This window comes from Leuciscus leuciscus (genome assembly GCF_965113295.1).
Source record: "Leuciscus leuciscus genome assembly, chromosome: 1".
NCBI classification, from domain to species: domain Eukaryota; kingdom Metazoa; phylum Chordata; class Actinopteri; order Cypriniformes; family Leuciscidae; genus Leuciscus; species Leuciscus leuciscus.
Window position 1 is genome coordinate 1,453,853 of NC_138725.1, and position 18,983 is coordinate 1,472,835.

At 38.6% G+C, this 18,983-nt stretch overlaps 2 protein-coding genes across 2 annotated transcripts in view; both read right to left on the minus strand.

The window, feature by feature from the left end:
* Window positions 1-512, minus strand: part of rrp7a (ribosomal RNA processing 7 homolog A) — a 5,800-nt gene extending 5,288 nt beyond the window's left edge. Inside the window, exons 1-2 of the mRNA XM_082144748.1 lie at window positions 367-512; window positions 111-259 (exon numbers count right to left, since the gene is read on the minus strand). Coding sequence (XP_082000874.1) covers window positions 111-259; window positions 367-418 — 201 coding nt within the window. The 5' untranslated portion in view covers window positions 419-512. The remainder of the gene's footprint in view (window positions 1-110; window positions 260-366) is intronic.
* Window positions 513-2,422: 1,910 nt separating this feature from the next.
* LOC309480162 (uncharacterized protein) overlaps window positions 2,423-18,983 on the minus strand; it is a 44,134-nt gene continuing 27,573 nt past the window's right edge. Inside the window, exons 3-10 of the mRNA XM_082144553.1 lie at window positions 8,285-8,570; window positions 7,825-8,058; window positions 7,621-7,712; window positions 7,442-7,546; window positions 6,864-7,045; window positions 6,313-6,477; window positions 5,865-6,109; window positions 2,423-5,709 (exon numbers count right to left, since the gene is read on the minus strand). Of these exons, the coding sequence (XP_082000679.1) occupies window positions 5,675-5,709; window positions 5,865-6,109; window positions 6,313-6,477; window positions 6,864-7,045; window positions 7,442-7,546; window positions 7,621-7,712; window positions 7,825-8,058; window positions 8,285-8,492 (1,266 nt within the window). The 5' untranslated portion in view covers window positions 8,493-8,570 and the 3' untranslated portion in view covers window positions 2,423-5,674. The remainder of the gene's footprint in view (window positions 5,710-5,864; window positions 6,110-6,312; window positions 6,478-6,863; window positions 7,046-7,441; window positions 7,547-7,620; window positions 7,713-7,824; window positions 8,059-8,284; window positions 8,571-18,983) is intronic.

The window sequence follows — 18,983 nt, forward strand, 5'->3', positions numbered from 1 at the left end:
CTGCATCATGGGACACCTCGTTCTGCACTGTGAGTGTGTGAGAGGTGTGTGTGTGTGTGTGTGTGTGTGTGTGTGTGTGTGTGTGTGTGTGTGTGTGTGTGTGTGTGTACCTGTGTGCAGTAGGGCGGCACGTTGAGCACGAACAGTGTTCGCTCCTGCGGTCTGTGTGTGTTGGACTCGGATCGGACGCGATGCTCTTTCACACACAGCTGATGAAGAGCAGCATGAGCATCATCCTCACTGAACCTCAGCGACAGCACTGTCTCACACACACACACACACACACACACACACACATCGCTGAAACATCACGAGCGAATATACGCATGTTATTACATTTATAAACGTTAATGAACTAATTGTTACCAGTAAAGCCTCCGGGAATGACCCACGCTTGTTGCTCTCCGGACGGCGCCATCTTCGTTTACACGAGTCACCGGAAACAGAGACGCAATGGCTGCTGGGAACTGTAGTTCCACTGAGGAATTGCGATGAATGTGAAAATGTCGTCATCAGAAGAATATGATATGGAAAGTTTCTGTTGTGCTCTAAAAGTACGCAAAATATCGTTACAATGTTTACATGGTACAATAACAGTTTACTGTTTTTATTATCGCGTGACACAAATTTTCAATAAATTTATTGTGATTTGAATCCGATTTTGATTCAATATCGATTAATTTCGATAGATATTAGGCGCAGATACATGTTAATTTTTCTCAAGAAAAAAAATCTCTCACCTAATGCTGTAAATATAAAGCCCTGTCAGCTTTTAAAGGTTAAGAATAACAACTCAAATTAAATATATAATAGGGTTTTATTATAATTATATAATATAATATTTTAAAGGAATACTCCACTTTAAAATGAAATTTCAGTCATCATATACTCACCCTCATGTTGTTTCAAACCTGTATGAATTTCTTTCTTCTGCTGAACAGAAAGGAAGATATTTAGAAGAATGTCAGTAACCAGACTGTTTCTGGTCTCATTGACTTCCATAGTAGGAAAAAAATATACTATGGAAGTCAATGGGACCAGAAACTGTCTCGTACTTACATTAAATTAAATAAATCAGAATAATCCTCACGTTTTCGGTGATTCCCTAGTTATTTTTTATTGTCGAGAGCCGGAGGCGGCACGAAATTTGATGGAGGCGGCCGCCTCATAATTCTCTATGCAGGAAAAACCCTGGTAACGTAACGCGTAAATGCGCTTAACTAGTGTAAATCAAGCAAGCTAGTATGCATAGGCCATGAAGTGTTGGCGAAATAACACATTAGAGGAGTGGAGTGAATATGGAATTTTTTCCAGAAAAATTATTGCACAAAATAAATTCAAGCACTTTTGTCTCTATTTATGTTTATTTTCAAAAACTTTTTTTTCAGATTCACAAACTTTCAAAGATTTCAAGGACCCGTGGGAACCCATGACACCATGACCCATGAAAGGTTAATGTATCATGTAGAAATTAATAAATTCTTATCCAAATATCAGAGTGGTTTTAGGAGAGGGAGAAATACAATGGATCCGGCTGTGTGTTTAGAACATGAGATAAGAAAAGCACAAATAAATAGAGAAAGTGTAGTGGCTGTCTTTTTGACATAGAGAAAGCATACGACATGATGTGGAGAGAAGGGTTGTTAATTAAACTATATAAGTTAGGTATCAAAGGTCAAATGTATAGATGGATCAAGGATTTTTTATCAGACAGAACATTAAAAGTGAGAATAGGAAACAGTTATTCAGAAAAGTTTACAATTGAAAATGGTACTCCACAAGGAAGTATAATAAGTCCTTTATTATTTTCCATTATGATAAATGATGTGTTTGAAGATTTGGATAATGGGCTGGGCCTCTCACTCTTCGCTGATGATGGGGCAATCTGGAAAAGGGGAAGGAATATTGATTTTATTATGAAAAATTACAGGAGGCTATTACAATAGTTGAAGATTGGTCATATAAGTGGGGTTTTCAATTTTCAGTTGATAAAACAAAAATAATGTTGTTTACAAGGAAGAAAATTGGAAGTGAGGTGAAACTAAAGTTATATAATCAAGAACTGGAAAGAGTAAAATATTTTAAGTTTTTGGGGATATGGTTTGATGAAAGAGTTACGTGGGCGGTGCATATTCAGAATATAATAAATAAATGTAAGAAAATAATAAATACAATGAGATGTTTAGTTGGTAGTGAGTGGGGGGCAGATAGGATGGCATTAAAGGCAATGTATAATGGATTGATTAGGTCTGTGTTAGATTATGGGTGTGTGGTGTATGGATCAGCTGCAGAAACGTCTCTTAAAAAGTTAGATAATATACAGAATCAGGTATTTAGACTATGTACAGGAGCTATAAAAACTACTCCAATTACAGCACTACAGGTGGAAATGTCTTAGGAAATGAGAAGGGTACAGCTATCATTGAATTACTGGGTTAATTTACAAGGCCATAGTCAAGAACATCCAACACTAGACACGTTAAAACCATGTTGGGAAAAAGAGAGGAGGAAAACTAAAAGTTTTGGATGGACTGTGATACAGAAAGCAACAGAACTTAAAATTAATCAGTTAAATGTTAGTCCTACTGTTCCATTACCAGTAATAAAACCTTGGGTACTTCCAGATGCTATAGTTGATTTTACATTGTTAGAACAGAGAAACAAGGGTAAGGAATGTAATTCATATAATGTACAGACATATATTAATGAGTACTACAGTTATGTTCAGATATACACAGATGCATCAAAGAGTTCAGACAATAAGATAGGAGTAGCATTTACTGTCCCAGAGTTTCATCTATCAATAAGGAAAAGGATCAGTGATGATCTGTTTATACAGGGGAAATGGTTGCATTATTATTAGCAATACAGTGGATAGAAGAAATAAGACCTGTGAAATCAGTTATTTGTTCAGACTCATGTTCATCATTGGCTAGTTTACAATACAGTCATTCAGAAAGTAGACCAGATATTTTATTGGAGATAATGCAAACAATGTACAGAATTCAAATGATGGGGATTACAGTAGTATTTTTGTGGGTGCCTGCACATGTTGGTATCCAAGGAAATGAAATTGCAGATAAAGAAGCAAAAGAAGCAGTTAAAAACAATGACATTAATTTAATTGTTAATTTAAGTAAGAATGAAGTTAAGAGTATTATCAAGAAGAGACTAAAGGAAAGGTGGCAAAAACAGTGAGTGGGAGAGATGAGAATTGCAGGGAAAAACAGGAGAGAAGAAATAGTAATATCAAGGGTGAGATTTGGACACACAAGATTAAATAGTACACTTTATAAAATGGGTAAACATGATACGGGAAGATGTGATTATTGTGGGCAAGAGGAAACAGTAGAACATGTTTTAATGCATTGTCAGAAATATGAGAATGAAAGAAGGTTGTTAATTCATAATTTAAAAAAAATAAAAATGCAATTTATACCAAAGTATATTCTGCAAAATAACTCGAGAAATGAGTGTTATATTTTTATTCTTCAGTTTCTTGAGGAATCTAATTTGTGGGAGAGAATAAAAAAGAAAGAAAAAAGAAGTCGTCTTGATCCACACTCCATACCAGTTGGTGGCGGAAATACACCATTTTGTTGTTTGTCAACCGCCAATAAAATTCAAGAAGAAGAAGAAGAATCAGGTGTGTTTGAGTAGGGAGACAAAGAAAACGTGCAGTGTTGGGGGTCCTTCAGGACAGGCTTGGGAACCACTGCTCTAGCTCTTGACCAAGCAAGTCTTCTGATATGCACGACTTAGTGATGACAGCAATGTGCATCTCTTTACCTGGCTACCTTTAGGCTGTACCTCTGAAGTCTGAGAAGCAGTCTTTGATCATGTTCTTGTATTGTCTCTCCCCATACTAGGATGTCATCAATGACGTTGACCACAACTTCAAGACCATCTAACATCTGCCGACCGCACGCTGGAAGACTTCACTGGCTGAAGACACACCAAATGGTAAGCGAAGAAATCTGTACCTCCCTATTGGCGTGTTGAACGTGCAGAGTTTCGAACTCTCATCATCCAGTTTTATTTGCCAGAAGGCTTGATTTGTGTCTAGGACTGAGAACATCTTTGCTTTGGGCATGCTGGATACCACTTCTTCCACTGTCAGTAGAGGGTAATGCTCACGTTTTATCGCTTTATTAAGGTCTTGTGGATCTATGCATCAGTGTTAATTTCGTTAACGAAAACTATGACGAAAAATGTTCGTTGACGACCTTTTTTTCCCTGACTAAGACAAGACGATGAGAGACGACACCTACATCTTTAAACGATAACTGTGACTATATCAACACATGTAATATCGTTGACGAAAAAAGACGAGACTGAAATGTGTTTACTTATTTATTTTTTTACTTGACCAAAACCACTTGTTTGTGTCAAATAAAGGAGACAACAACACATTGACTGTTTTTACGAGCGTTCAGGCTTACGGTTGCCAGTTTTTAATTATTTAAATCCCCAGTCACAGCTTCACTGTTAAACGGACAGTATGTAATTTTTGGCCACTAGGGGTCACTCAATCAAACTAATAACAAAAGACGTATTTTGATGACGTCGGGAAAGAGCGTGAGCTCATGGGAGGAGTTGTTATTGTCAATGACAACCAGCCATCTAGCATCTACAGCAGAAAACATGTTCACTGACGAGGTAATGTATTGTTATTTATATTATATCTCTATTTTTGTTACGTGTAGTTACGGCTAATCACTTCATGTAATGCCATTCTAATGAAATTGCCGCGAGGTCACGTTAGCTAATGTAAGATGAGTCTACTAACGTTAATGTATTCTGGCGTCTCCTACCCTGGTCCTGGTGAAATACTGTCCGGACTTTTTGCACTCCAACCCTGTTTTATCACACCAAATACTAATAATTAGCTGTTTGATAAGATGAATCAGGTGACATTATGTGTGGTTGGAGTGAAAATGTTACAGTATAATGTTTATCTGTTAAAGAGCACATCATTTGGAAATTTGCATTTGAACCAAATGCTCAAAAATACATTTTCTGATGAAAATGTACGTCAAATAGATACACTACTGTTTACAAGTTTGTGTGGGTAGGAATTTTTTTTTAAATGATTTAGAACGGTGTTATAACTACTGTGGTTTTTAAAGCCACCTCACTGGTGTTATCATTTGTGTTTGATGTTTACTTAGTTTCTCTCTTTCTACATATTTATATTTATCTATCTCTCAGGCATGAATTGTGAATCTTAATTGATGAAGCTGATCACACATTACTGACCGGACTAGGCAAAGCTGAATGGTATTGCACAATAGGTTGAAGGAAGCCGGTCAGTAATATTTGCTCTGCTTCCACAATTAAATTCAAGAGCCATGCCTGATATATACACTGTATATTAAAATGTAAACTAAGTGATATTGTTCCTTACTGCCTTCTTAATAACATACTGCACGTAAGTAATAGCAAGAGGATCAGACATAAGACATTTTGTTTTGCAAATAATATATTTTTGAAGTAAAAATAAAAACTATTCTGGAGTTGAACATTAAACTTGCATCCTATTTACCGGTATTTACACCTCTCATGTGTTGAAAATTAGCATAAAATGCTTTGGTTTATAAGTCTCCTCTCCAAAAATCATTTCCAGATTGCTCAGTTGACGAGGCCTTGGGTTCAGATGAACAAGGATTCGTTGCTACTCCGTTGTCTCTTGCTGTGTAGAGCCGGTCCCTATAAGAGAAAAAAACATTGCATTTAGATATACTGAAATATAGTATAATTTCCCATCGGTTGAAAAATACAGAAAAATAGTGTTCTTTTACAGTCTAATGACAAATTTGATTACGGAAAATGTATTTACAGTTTAAACTTTCAGGTGGTCATACCTAGGCCTCTACTGACGTGGGACTCAATAATGGTGTCTATGGATGGAGGAGGAACATTTGGAAGGAGGCCGAGTGTTCTAGGGTCATCAGGACGTAGAATCCTCCACCTCGAGAACCCCCTCTCAGAATGCAGTCGTTTCCTCAAAATGGCCGCCTGCAGATCAGGGATGTAGCTGTAGTCCTTTGCAACTTTCAAGGTGTAGACAGTCCATCTCCCGGATTTCGTTTGGTATTGTCGACGGAAGCTATAAAACATTTATTTAAAATCCAAGTTCTAATTTTGTAGAATACATTAATAATTAAAAAATATAATATTGTTGAAAAACAACCTGTTGGTCTAAAATTATTAATTCATTACAAAGTAAAAAAGGTGTATACATAATTTATTAACTGTAGACCAACATGCTTTTCTGAAGAGTCTGCACTGATAAATTATTGTTAATCTTACATCATTTGGTCTTCTTTGTTAAGCTGTGGTGGTGTGTTTATATGGTGGTTGTAGTCAAGGGCTGCCAGGAGAGTCCTTGCCTCATAAACCGACGGCGAGAAACTGAAACGCTTACTTGCATACATCAGGATGTGGTTGTGAAAGGACTCCAGCTGACAGGTAGATCTGTGGAAATAATTTATGAAGAATTATACCACAGACTAGAGGTCTTCATGGATCCACCCGTACTCGAAACCCGAGGTCCGACCCGGGACATGAACGTTTCTGGATCCAATATTTATGTGGGTTTTTTTGGATCTGGGTCGGATATTTCATAATTGTAGTGGGTCTCGGGTACATGTGTACCAATAACCAGCATAGGCCCTCTGTGAAACCAGTTTGAGACCCCTGGTATAGCAGATTACATCAAAGTTTGATTAATTTATAAAAAAAAATGTGTTTACATACACAGTTCATTGATAGCCCAAAAGGTTTAGCTATGCCCTTTATTTTGCTACATGGACATCAGACATAAGTTCACATTGAAAAAGGCTTGTGGTAACAGAACTTACCGGAAAGGCAGATATCTGTGCACATCTTTCAGCCATCGCTTGTTGAGCACAATCTTTTCTAGTGCCTTGTGAACCTGTGACCCACTCTCCAGCCATTCCTTCTCCTGATTGTCTGGCAGGCATTGGCCAAGGTACCATTTGTGCTCATTGGTAACATGGTGGAGCACACTGCTCCAGAGTTTCTACAAGAAGTAGTTGAAGATTAGATCAGACAGTGGAACAACAAAAATAAACATGGATGAATAGTTTAGGTTTTATGGTGTTGTACTTTGTGCGCTCTGATCTAAGGCTGGCAGTGTGTCAAATGATTGAAAATAGACTTTGGAGTCTGTATGTATAAAGTTTTTGCATTAGAAATTACATTTTTGTTAGACTGCCCATGTGTGTGCAAAGTGCTTTGGATTACGATTCTTGAGGCTTTTTCATTATCAAGTTCGGGTTTGTTTATGGTCAGTCTACATGATTAAATGCTTGTTTCTCAAGGCTTCCTCAAGACAGTTAACAATATTGTACTAAATGTAAACATTTATGTAGTTACTTACAAGATTTCATAATCCGAATTCAGAGGTATTACTTACCCGGAAATGGCCATCCGTCTCTGCCGTCTTACAACAGTACCAGAAGTGGTTAACAATGTCTTTTGTCCACTTCAGTAGTATCTTTTGCCCTGACAGCTGTCCTGCCTTACATTGCAAAAACAACATATTTAGAATATGATAGAGAAATATGTTTAAATGTCCATACATCTGAAACCCACTGCAGTGATCTTCTTGGCCAGATTCTTCGCTCCATGCCACATATCCCATGAGTGAAGTACTCCAGAGTCCTTGTATCTACCAGAGTTAGGATCTTGTAAACAAAACAAAAATGAATCATTTAGAAGTTAATACATGCAAATCATACACACCTACTAAACATAAAAAAGGATTTTACATTTGCACTGTAAATAATATCAACTTACTCATAAGAGAAGGAATCTGAGTGTGAGCATCCGTACATATTTCTGTGAGCTTTATCTCAGTTAGAAGCTTGTCCATGGTTCTTACAAAAGCCTCTCTTTCCATAATGACAGAGTTTCGCTGAGTCTGCCTTTTGTCAATGGTCACAACAGATATGATTTCCTTTGATTCGTTCTCCATCGTGGTGTAGGTGCAGTACTGTGCACAGTGTCCTGGACTATCCATTCTTCCATCTGCTGTAAAAGTCAACAACAACAATGATTTGAAAACAAGAATTTAAATGAAAAACTTGAAAAGTACAAGGTCAAGATCAAAGAAAAGCCAGATAAAATTGGATAAGGAACCTTGTACTTTTTAAAAATCTACATAACAAAAATGACCAAATAAACTATATAATGATGGAGTCTGCACACACAATTTAAGTTTGGAATATCCATTATTTGAAGAAGCCAGGGGACATACCTAGCACAACAACACTGTCTTTATCCTGCCGCCGTTGGATTGCTGTAGATCTCTTCCCTTCCCAAAATTTCTTGATTGGTCCTAGGCAGTAGGTGTCTTGAATGTTAAAGAATAAGTCCTTCCCAACAAAGCCCATATTCATATAATTGAACAAGTGGGAGACTTTATAGTAGTTATTCCCAGACAGGAGTATGTTTGTAGCCATCATAAAGTCCTCTGCCTGAATCCCATATTTTAGTGTGGGCTGTGAGTTCCACCTCCATATTCGGTGACCATTGGAACATATCTGTAAGATATCAAAAAATGAATTAGATTGATCGACATATGTCCCCACCATAGTTTTACATTTGTATAGATGTGTGTATTGTTGGGTGAAATATGCAATTGATTCTATTATGACTTATATAAACAGTCTTATATTGACTATAACAATGCTTGTATGTAAAGGAAAACACTGTATAAGTTTTTTATAAGAAACCGTAATATATGGAAACAATGGAAAAGAGTTTTTATAAGAATTAAACCCTTGAACATGGTTTATGAAAAGAGTTTTTATAAGAAACCCTTGAACTTGGTTTATATAAAGAGTTTTTATAAGAAACCCTTTATTTGATTTATAATAATGACACTGAAACATGTTTTATTTGAAATTGTTTATTTGATTTATAATAATGACACTGAAACATGTTTGATTTGGAATGGTTTTATTGATAAAGCTGATTAGATAAAGAAAAAAGAAAAAAGACACTGTAAACCATTTGTGGAAAAATCTTTTATTGAAGTAATACAAAGAAATGACTGAAATATATTCTATGTTATAAGCATTTTATTAAAGGAAGAAATAGTACTATGTATTAGAAAGCATATATTCAGTAAAATGAAAAAGTATTACCTGGTTGTTGTATTCTAGACCAAGAGGAGAAGACGGTTAAAGGCCCGAGCTCGTAAGAGGAAAAGAAAGCTAAGGAAGGTGTCTTTTATGGAAGTTGTAAAAAGACTGAAGGAGTTGACAATTGTTCCAGATCTGGGATTGGATAAATTGTCCATATGTAAATGAAGCCTAGCGCAAGTTCTGCCAGGAAGACTCAATCGTTCACGTCATGTATTACCTTCTCATTATCCAATCATATTCTAATAGCCAGTATTAAAGGGTGGTACTTACACATGTCTGAGTTCGCAGATGCTGTCGCTTCAACCAGTTCGCAGAAACCAACACCGGCGTTCACTCACTCGCGTTTCGATTCCAATCATAACAACACCAGTCATATCGTTGATTTGATCTCAGCAACTTGTGCGCGAGTGCGACACACTTGTGTAGGAAACAAGGACGTGGCGGCTTTAAATCTCTTGAGAGTCGATCTCCTCACAGGGTTTTTCAAGTTCAAGTTCCACTTTCAAGGCTTTTACGTTGGTAGGCGCATCCAGCGGCCACTGTTTACATGTCCCCATTATTAAACTCATTCAGGTAAGTATAAACTTGCTCTTCTGCTCCCTTCATCAGTGGTAAAGATCAAATGGCGACTGTGGCGAAGTGGTAGTTTTCTTAAATTGCCGATACATGTACAGCAGTCTGCAACGCAACATACTAACTGTAACGCTTTAAAAAGTAGGGCTGGATGCTCGCTGAATGGTTGTAGCAAGAGTAAACAAAGATTCACGTAACTGATTTCTCAGCGAGTGCAGTGGTAATCTATTTTCAGCGTTGTCGAGCACTCATGGGTGGTTGCAAAATACTAACAACTGGGTTGCTGAATAGATTTAAAATAAGCTTAAGAGCAACTAAGTTATTAAATCGGCTTTATGCATATTCACAGTCCGCGCTCCTCATGTGCTCACTCAACACGTGAGAGTGCTTCTATCTTAAAGGAGCAGTAACTTGTTTTACGCCTTCTCTGATTTGTTATTGCTTCGGCATTTATGGAGGTGTTTTAGCCAAATCACTTCCCGACCGCCAGGAAAGTTATAATTTAAAAAGGGGTTGTAAAAATTTGAAAATGATACACGTAAATATGTCCATATCATAAAGGAGAGGCTGACCTTTAAAGCAAGGTGGTCATTGGATGCTATGCATATGTAGTAGACATGGTTATGAAGGGTAGGTCTTATGGGGTATATGTTGCAGGGGTATTGAATACATAGGAAGTAAATGATACATTTACAGTGCTGATAATTCTCTACAACTGTTTTACTGTTTTCTTTTTCATATCTCTTTAATACTTATATTTAAATTCTTCACTACCATAAATATGGTACAATCGTGGTAATACAAATTTTCTTGGCGTCTACTTAATCCACTGATATGCGTCATAGAAATATTTACATTATAGGTAGTTGATATTAAATGTACAAAGGCAGACTAGGATGCTCAGGTCAAATGTCACAGACTAAAACGTGCTTAACACAGTAGTACTAACAGTTATAAGTTTAGACCATACAATTCAAACCAATCACCAGGCAAATCACAGTCAAGAAGACTCGAGTGTCATTATATTTAGGCTACTCATCTGTATGATTTAAATGTTCACTTATTTTTCTATTCAAGGGACTCCCTTGGTTGCCATGGCCAGTGATCTCTCGGCAATGAATAAAACAAGAGTAACTCGAGAGTAATGTTAGGTGTGTGCTGCACAGCTGAGAAATAGATTCTACGCTCAAAAAATCAACAACAGAATATCAAGAGCGACTGAGGTTGTATCTTATCGGTATGCTGTCACCTTATTTCAGGTAAGTATCGTACTGAGATTAATAAGATTAAGATTTAATGGTTATAATAAAAAAAAACAAAAAAAAAACACCATGTATCAGTATCTCTTCAAGGCAGGCTCATTTCTTGTCTGTTATCACTGGCCACTCAGTGCTAATTAAGCGATCCGATCAGCTAGACGAAGGGTGCATATCCGTTAAGATTTTGGACATTTGGAACAGCAAAGGTCAAATGAATTACCGAGCCTGCTCAGGCTTCGTACCTTCGCGCTTCACAGAAATTATTCTATAGTGGCTGCTAACATCTTTGGGTTCAAAGTGGTGACAAAACTTATGTTGTATATGCTTACGAAGCTAGGTTGCATCACTAAGGCAGATCTTCTTGTTAGACGATCATGCTATTCCTGAGATGTTTATCTGGCAATCAGTAGTCTCCAATTTCATGATTAAGGTTGCGTGAGCACATTCCTGACCACTGCAATGCCATAGCTACGCACTTTAGTCTTCAGGTGGCTCTGCCCTTCAGCTAACCTTTTCATCACACTGCCTCCTCTAACAGTGATCATGTAATTAGTCGCTCTGCTTAATCCAGCTAAACCGTATACTGAAGGTGCGGCTCCCTACACCTTAAAAGCTTATATTCCGCAGAATTGTTTATAATGTTTAACTTTTCTTTTCAGATTCCTTTATTTCCCATCCTGATCACGGCCGGTTGTTCCTTCCTTGTCTACAATTACAAAATCGATGTGTGGTGGGTCTTCAGTGTCCCCAGGATGTGTGTGAGGGGTTTGGCTTGGAATGCCCCAAATATATACTAATATTCCATACTGGAATTGTCATTGAGGGTGAGTAAAGCGCATGGTTTTTGTCTGTCCCTTTGGATGCAGTCGGGCTGCTGCTCCCGGCACAGGGGGTGAGTTTCAACAGCTCGTCTTGCAGCTTTCATTACCTCACAGACAATTTCAAAAACGTTTAGCTTTATATTCAAACCTGAGTCAGACAAAGATGGAGAGAATCAAGAAGCGTCACATGTAGACCTCATTTCCGGATGGTTAGTTGATGTATTATGTAGCTTGTGCATAGTTATCTTCTAGTTATTGATTAGCTCATTCTGTCTCGATATGCTATAAATCATATTTCGGGAGCTGGATTCATGTAGCTTTAGGATTTGTGATGCCACTAATCCAGAAGGAAGGCCGCACAGTCCCTCTCAGCGTTGTTGTAGTCCTTAAAAAGCAATCTTTAAATTAAATATTCAATGCTTGAACTTCGTGCGTTGTAATTTTGCAGATATTGTTTATGCTTTAAAAGCAACATTACAGGAAGTGAAATCCATTTAACTCCCCTTTATTACCTCCATCCGTAATGGTCTCTTCTCCTCTTTTCATGTTCAGATTGTAGCCACGTTTTAACAGCATTCATGGCTCATGCTAGCCTGGTAAAACCAAACTCTGCTACTTCGCTTTGCTTCGTAGACAGAGTCTGGAAGGGCATAATTGAAAAGCGTTTTCTTTATCGCGGTGGGGGTGCTTGTCTGAAGTTAAAATCACTGGTACCAGTAAACCATTCACATAACGTTGGTTATGACGTGTATTATGCGCAGGCTCAGCCGCATCTAATTTCCACTGTTAACACATGTATGATGCGAAAACAAAACCATCGAGCAAAATACCGGGGTGAACATGGCTGTGAACGACTTTCGCAGATTGTGTGAAGTAAATCTACGCATCCACGGTACAATCAGTATCTACGTCACGGCTCTCAGCACGCCCTCTGTTCGTTGCTTGGCCGGCTGTTTTGCGGCCGGAGGAAATCTGAGAGATAGGTCGCTATCTCAGACTGCGCACAGAAGCGAACTGAAATTGAGCGGAAGTATGAAGTCTGACGTAGTCAGGCTAGGCTCATGCATCCAGGGGAATTTACTTCAGTTCAAACACTCCGATCTCGCTGTGGTCTTTCTTTTTCTGATTCACCTTCTCACCTAATTCTTTACTCTTTCTAAGCACTCCAACTGACTCAAGTTTCTGGTTTCACATTAACAATTTCTTAAATAAGCAAAACATTTTGTCCCTTCTCACCTATGATTAAATTCTTAAAAACCCGCCCTAGATCCTCTGATCACTTCCCCTATTTTCCTACCTAACGAAGCATCTCTCTCTTAAGCTGGTTCAGGACTCATCTAGTTTCTGTCCTCAAAATCTGCAGTTATCTCCCTCCCAGTATACTGGTCATTCCTCAGGATCGGGACAGCCACTTCAGCAGATGAACGTGGCATTTCTTCTCCAGCTATCAAGATGCTGGGCAAATGGTCTTCCTCTGCACTTGAGTCCTAAATAAGACCAGATTTAAAAACTATCCTCGAAGCTCAGCAAGCTCTCCAGTAACAGTCCAGGTAAATATCTATTTAAACACTGGTGGTGGTGTCTGGCCAAGTGGCTTTGCATGTATTATGATGGCTGTGGTTCATCGACCGGACGGCCAGCAGCCACGTAGCAAATTAAATTGCTGCGATCAGACGACAGATACAAAAGTGGCTGAGACCCACGCGACAGAACAAAAAGATGGCCTGTGGCCAATGTGACAGATCCAAAGGTGGCTGTGGCTCACGTGATCGTAACAATATAATGGACAGTGGTCCATATGACAGAACTAAAAGATGGCCCGTGGCCCATGTGACAGATCCAAAGGTGGCTGTGGCTCACGTGATCGTAACAATATAATGGACAGTGGTCCATATGACAGAACTAAAAGATGGCCCGTGGCCCATGTGACAGATCCAAAGGTGGCTGTGGCTCACGTGATCGTAACAATATAATGGACAGTGGTCCATATGACCGAACTAAAAGATGGCCTGTGGTCCATGTGTCTTATCAAAAGATGGCCTGTGGCCCAAAGAGATTATGACCCGTTTCATAAATATAGCAACTTGCTTCGTTACTGAATGAATGAATGACTCACTCATATAGACAGTGACTTACCGCCACGTACTGGTGATTTTAATTTAATATTTAAAAGTATCACTTCGTTTTTACCATCATTGCATATTTATTGAACATTGTTTAATTAAAAGCATTATTTATTTTATAAAGGTACTTATAAAGGTAAAAATGTACTGGAAAAATCTATTAAAGGGGGAAAATATTGTCCCTTAATGGAAAAGGTGTGACTGCAGTCTAAGTGGAAGAGTCTAAAAACCACTGAACTAAGGAAAAGGGGTATGTAGAATTGCACAAGTGCTACTGCTAACGAGTGCAATGTCAATACAGCCTGTTACCTTCATTTAAATTTCTCATAAGCTTAATTTAATTGGCCTAGACTAGAGAGAACAATTATAAGGACATTTTTTTTTGTCTAAAGACTACATATAAATAGCTACCAAAATGAATGTCGATAACTGCAGTTTGACTAAAAGTTGACAAAAATGCAATGACTTTTCGTCAACTAAAACTATGAAAGACAAAATGACTAAAATGTGACAAAAACCAATAAGCATTTTCGTCTGAAGATGAAGACTAAGACTAAATCAAAAATGGCTGCCAAAATTAACACTGCTATGCATATGCATATCTTGTTTGGTTTCACCACTGTTACCATGCTGTTCACCCACTCAGTCGGTTCGGTTTGCTTTACAATTACTCCCATGCTTCCCATCTTGTTTAGCTCTTCAACTATCTTGTCCTTGAGTGCTATGCTACAGGAACCTTGAGTGCTATGCCTTGAGTGCATGGTAGTCTACAAGTCAAATCCCAGATAGCAGCTGACTCTGGGCCGGATCCGCCTCCAAACCGGCAGATCCGTTTAACAGTCACGCCCGTTTTACTGCCCCGTTCCAGATACGGCCCGCATGTAGTAGAGTAGGCATCAGTCGGCGGAATCATAATAGTTCTGGCCCGGACTCGTCGGAACGAGCGCGCGAATTGTTTCTTTTTTTCAACCGGTTCATACCAGAAGTCAGTAGGCGGAATAGTTGTTCGGGCATTCGGAACGAGCGCGCGAACTGTTGGTCTTTCTTTGGATCAATTCGGACTGCAAGCTTTGTGGAGTTTATAACGGTAAGTTGAACGATGTCAAACAATCAAACAGTTTAGTGTGCTTGTTTGTAATGCTTGTTAACATCATTTCGGAATGTTTTGACCAGGTTTTAACTTCTTACGATGGCTAATTGACTGTCTTTCTTTGGAACAATTCGGACTGCAAGCGTTGTGGAAGAGTTTAACGTTAACGGTAAGTTGAACGATGTCAACAATCAGTTCAGTGTGCTTGTTTGTAATGCTTGTTAATATAATTTCGGAATGTTTTGACCGGGTTTTAACTTCTTACGATGGCTAACGTTAATTGAAGAGGCACGTACGCTTTTTAGCTGGGTTAGCACTAGCTAAATTAACTGAAACTGATAGCTAGCATTAATAAACAACTTTGTGTGTAGCTAGCATAAAAAATTAATGCTGTTTAACGTTGGTTAACTTACAATGATGTTGTAGGGCAATTCCACGCAAAACTGTCACATCCATAACGCCAACTAAATACCATGGCATTGTGTTGGCGTTATGGATGTGACAGTTTTGCATGGAATTGCCCTGTACGTTTTGAGGTGCTGTCAATTGGTGCTGTTCAAAACGTAAGAAGTTAAAACCCGGTCAAAATTGACTGATGGAAGCCTACTCCTGATTGTACACAGACTACCGTTAGCTACATGCAGAACTGCATCTGCGTCGATTTGTGCGTCTTTCTGCAACACTTTTAAATGCTTCCACATTGCCGACATGTCAACGTAATTGTTCGGTAAAATTTAATCGGTCTTTTGACGCATTATGCATACACAAACTTTAAAAAAAAGCACTAATCATTAACAGTCTAAAGAGTTTATAACTACACAATATATATTAAAGAATTACAGACCAATGGATATGTTTAAAGTGCTTTATTTATGAACAAAACATTACTTACACATTTTCATTTGCTACAACGTGTTTTAGCTTAATGTTGGGAGACAGAGTGAGAAAAAAAACTCAAAGAATTAGTGGTTAATTCTGTGATTTTGGCCGTCGGCGTCCTGATCCATCATCGCACATCACACTCATCTACTCTGTCTGCTTGATCATTCGAAATTCACTTCCCGCTACTTTTTCCCTCTTCCTCGCGCCCGCGCCGCTGCGACTGTCTTCTTCTTCGATAGTAGCTGTCTGTATACTGCCACCTGCTTTACTGGAGGTCTAGCAACCCAAGTGCAAGCCACTTCATTAGGGCTGGGTATTCAGGAAAGAAAACTGATTAGCTTTAGTTCAAAATTTTTGTGACCTAAAGGTGTTTTGTGAGGCCATGGAGGGGTGGGTGGGTGCCCTTAATACAACAAAGTTATTGTGTATTAATAATAAAATGTTTATTAAATTCAAGTACTTGGTAAATCTAGGGCTTCAAATCCAATACTGATTTTCCATTATATCCTTCATACTGTGAATTTGGCATTACATTATTTTCTAAGTGGCATTAAAAAGGTCTTACAAAGTCATACATTTTACTTGGGGAACCCTGCCAGTACACTGTCATGGTTCGTTCTTTTTTTGTCACAAAAAAACTTTTTTAGAGACAAGATGAAAAGGAGTCAACCTCTATTAACAAGCTCTGGAGTCAGGCGGAGGGCCCGTTTTTCACTCGAAAAACGACTCCATGAAATTGCTGAAGACTGTCAGTTAACATCAGAGCAGACAGTAGCAAACAAAGCAGACACCTGTCACAACACCAATGACAACGATAGCAACAACGACTGTCACACCACCAGTGAGGCTGATGGCAACAATGATTCTCACACCACCAGTGAGGCTGATGACGACAACGACTGTGACTCAAGTGACTCTGACAATTCAGATGGCCACACAGACATAGAATGGGCAGAGGGAGAACTTGTTTCAGAGTCTGATGCAGAAGAATTAAATGAGCATGTGAGCCTTTTGGACAGCTTGGCCAGTTGGGCTATCCAGTTCAGTGTTTCTTTAGTAGCGCTCACAGCTCTTCTTAGTTTGTTGAGGGTGTACCACCCAGAACTGCCCAAAGATGCTACGACTATTCTCAAAACCAAAACGGACTATAGAATCCAAGAAAAATGTGGTGGGTTATATCATTATAGAGGTATCTTGAAAGCGCTTCATAACACCTTAACTCAACTGATTGTCAGTGTTGCTGATGGCTTTACATTTAGGCTGCAGGTTAATATTGATGGGTTACCACTTTTCAAAAGCATATGGTGTAGCATATGCAGTTGTGGCCTATTTTAGGACTTCTTTTAAGCGTTCCAATGAAGGAACCTGTTGTTATTGGCATTTTTTGTGGTGTAAAAAAACCAAATGCTGCCAATGAATTTTTGCAAGACTTCACACATGAGCTACAGCAGCTGCAGAGAGGATTTGATTTCAAAGGGAAAAAGGTGTTCATCAAACTGGATTCTGTGGTGTGTGATAAATGTTGCCAGCCAGGTGTTTACATTAACAAGCGAATGACATACCCCATTAATGATTACATGTTACGGACTGACTCATCATTTTCAGAGAGGGCTGATGAGGGCCATCATCATAGAGGACCACATGGATTTTCTGACTTAGATGTTGGTATGGTAACTCAGTTCCCCCTAGATTACATGCACCTTGCATGTTTAGGTGTAATGCGTCGATTGTTAAACATTTGGATGAGGGGCCCTTTGAAGTTTCGTTTGTCCTCTAGTCTTGTTGACAGGATTTCAGAAAGTCTAATTCAAATGCGTTCGTATATTCCAGCAGAGTTTGCAAGGAAACCAAGATCCCTCAGAGAGCTAGATCGTTGGAAAGCAACTGAGTTAAGACAATTTCTCTTGTATACAGGCCCTGTTGTTCTGGCACCATATGTAGACAGTAATGTATATAACAACTTTATGTTGTTATATACAGGTATTTGCATCCTTGTCAGTCCAAAGCTCTGCTTGGTGTATAATAATTATGCAAACACTTTGCTCACCATGTTTGTAAGTCACTTTGGGGAGCTGTACGGCAGAGATGCATTTGTGTATAATGTGCATGCTTTGGTCCACTTATCTGCAGATGTACAACTACATGGTTGTTTGGACTCTACCTCTGCCTTTCCGTATGAGAATTACCTCCATAAACTAAAGAGGTTTGTAAGAAAGCCGGAATTTCCACTTGCTCAGATAATAAGAAGGTTATCAGAAGTTCAAAATATTTGCAGCATTGAGTTGCCTTGTAAGGGTTTAAAAAAGCAACATTATGTTGGACCTGTTCCTGATGGCCTTCAGGCAGAAGCACAGTACAGAGAGCTACACACAGAAAAATGGCAAATGAAAGTTTCCACAGGTGACAATGTTTTTGCTATAGGCAAAGATATATGTGGTATATATAACATCATTCAAACAGCAGAAGAAATTCATGTAGTATTTAAAGTTTTCACAAACATGGGAAATTTCTTCAGCTATCCCCTGAGTTCAGATTTTCTTAAAATATTTATTGTCTCTCAACCAACAGGGCCATTTAAGGTGGCCAAAGCATCAGAGATATCTCATAAGTGTGTGCTCCTACCTTATAAAGATAGGTTTGTTGTCATGCCCTTTTTGCATAGTCATAGTGATAGGGCATAGGTGTGGTGGTGGCTTAGAAGTGAGTTTGAGGAGCTGAGTAGTGGGTCTCAGTGGGAAAAAGACTTAAGACTGACTTAACACTAACACACAAACGGACATTAAGAAGAGCAACCTACTCCACAATTGAAATTATGTGAGTATCCCTAACGAATATCTAAAAATTCAGAGCCTCTAACCGACGTAATTTCCGCATGTCTGTTATTTTGGTTATTTAACCCTGGTAATATTGTGTGTGTTTATGTACTTTCCCCTTAAAAAACTGCGTGTGTAGTGACGTGACTCCGCCCTGTCCAGTCCTGCTCAGCCTTCAGACCGGAGTCTGAAGGTCAGGGAGATGTTAGCTAGTGCTAACCGCCTTCACTTTGCAGTAGTTGTGGA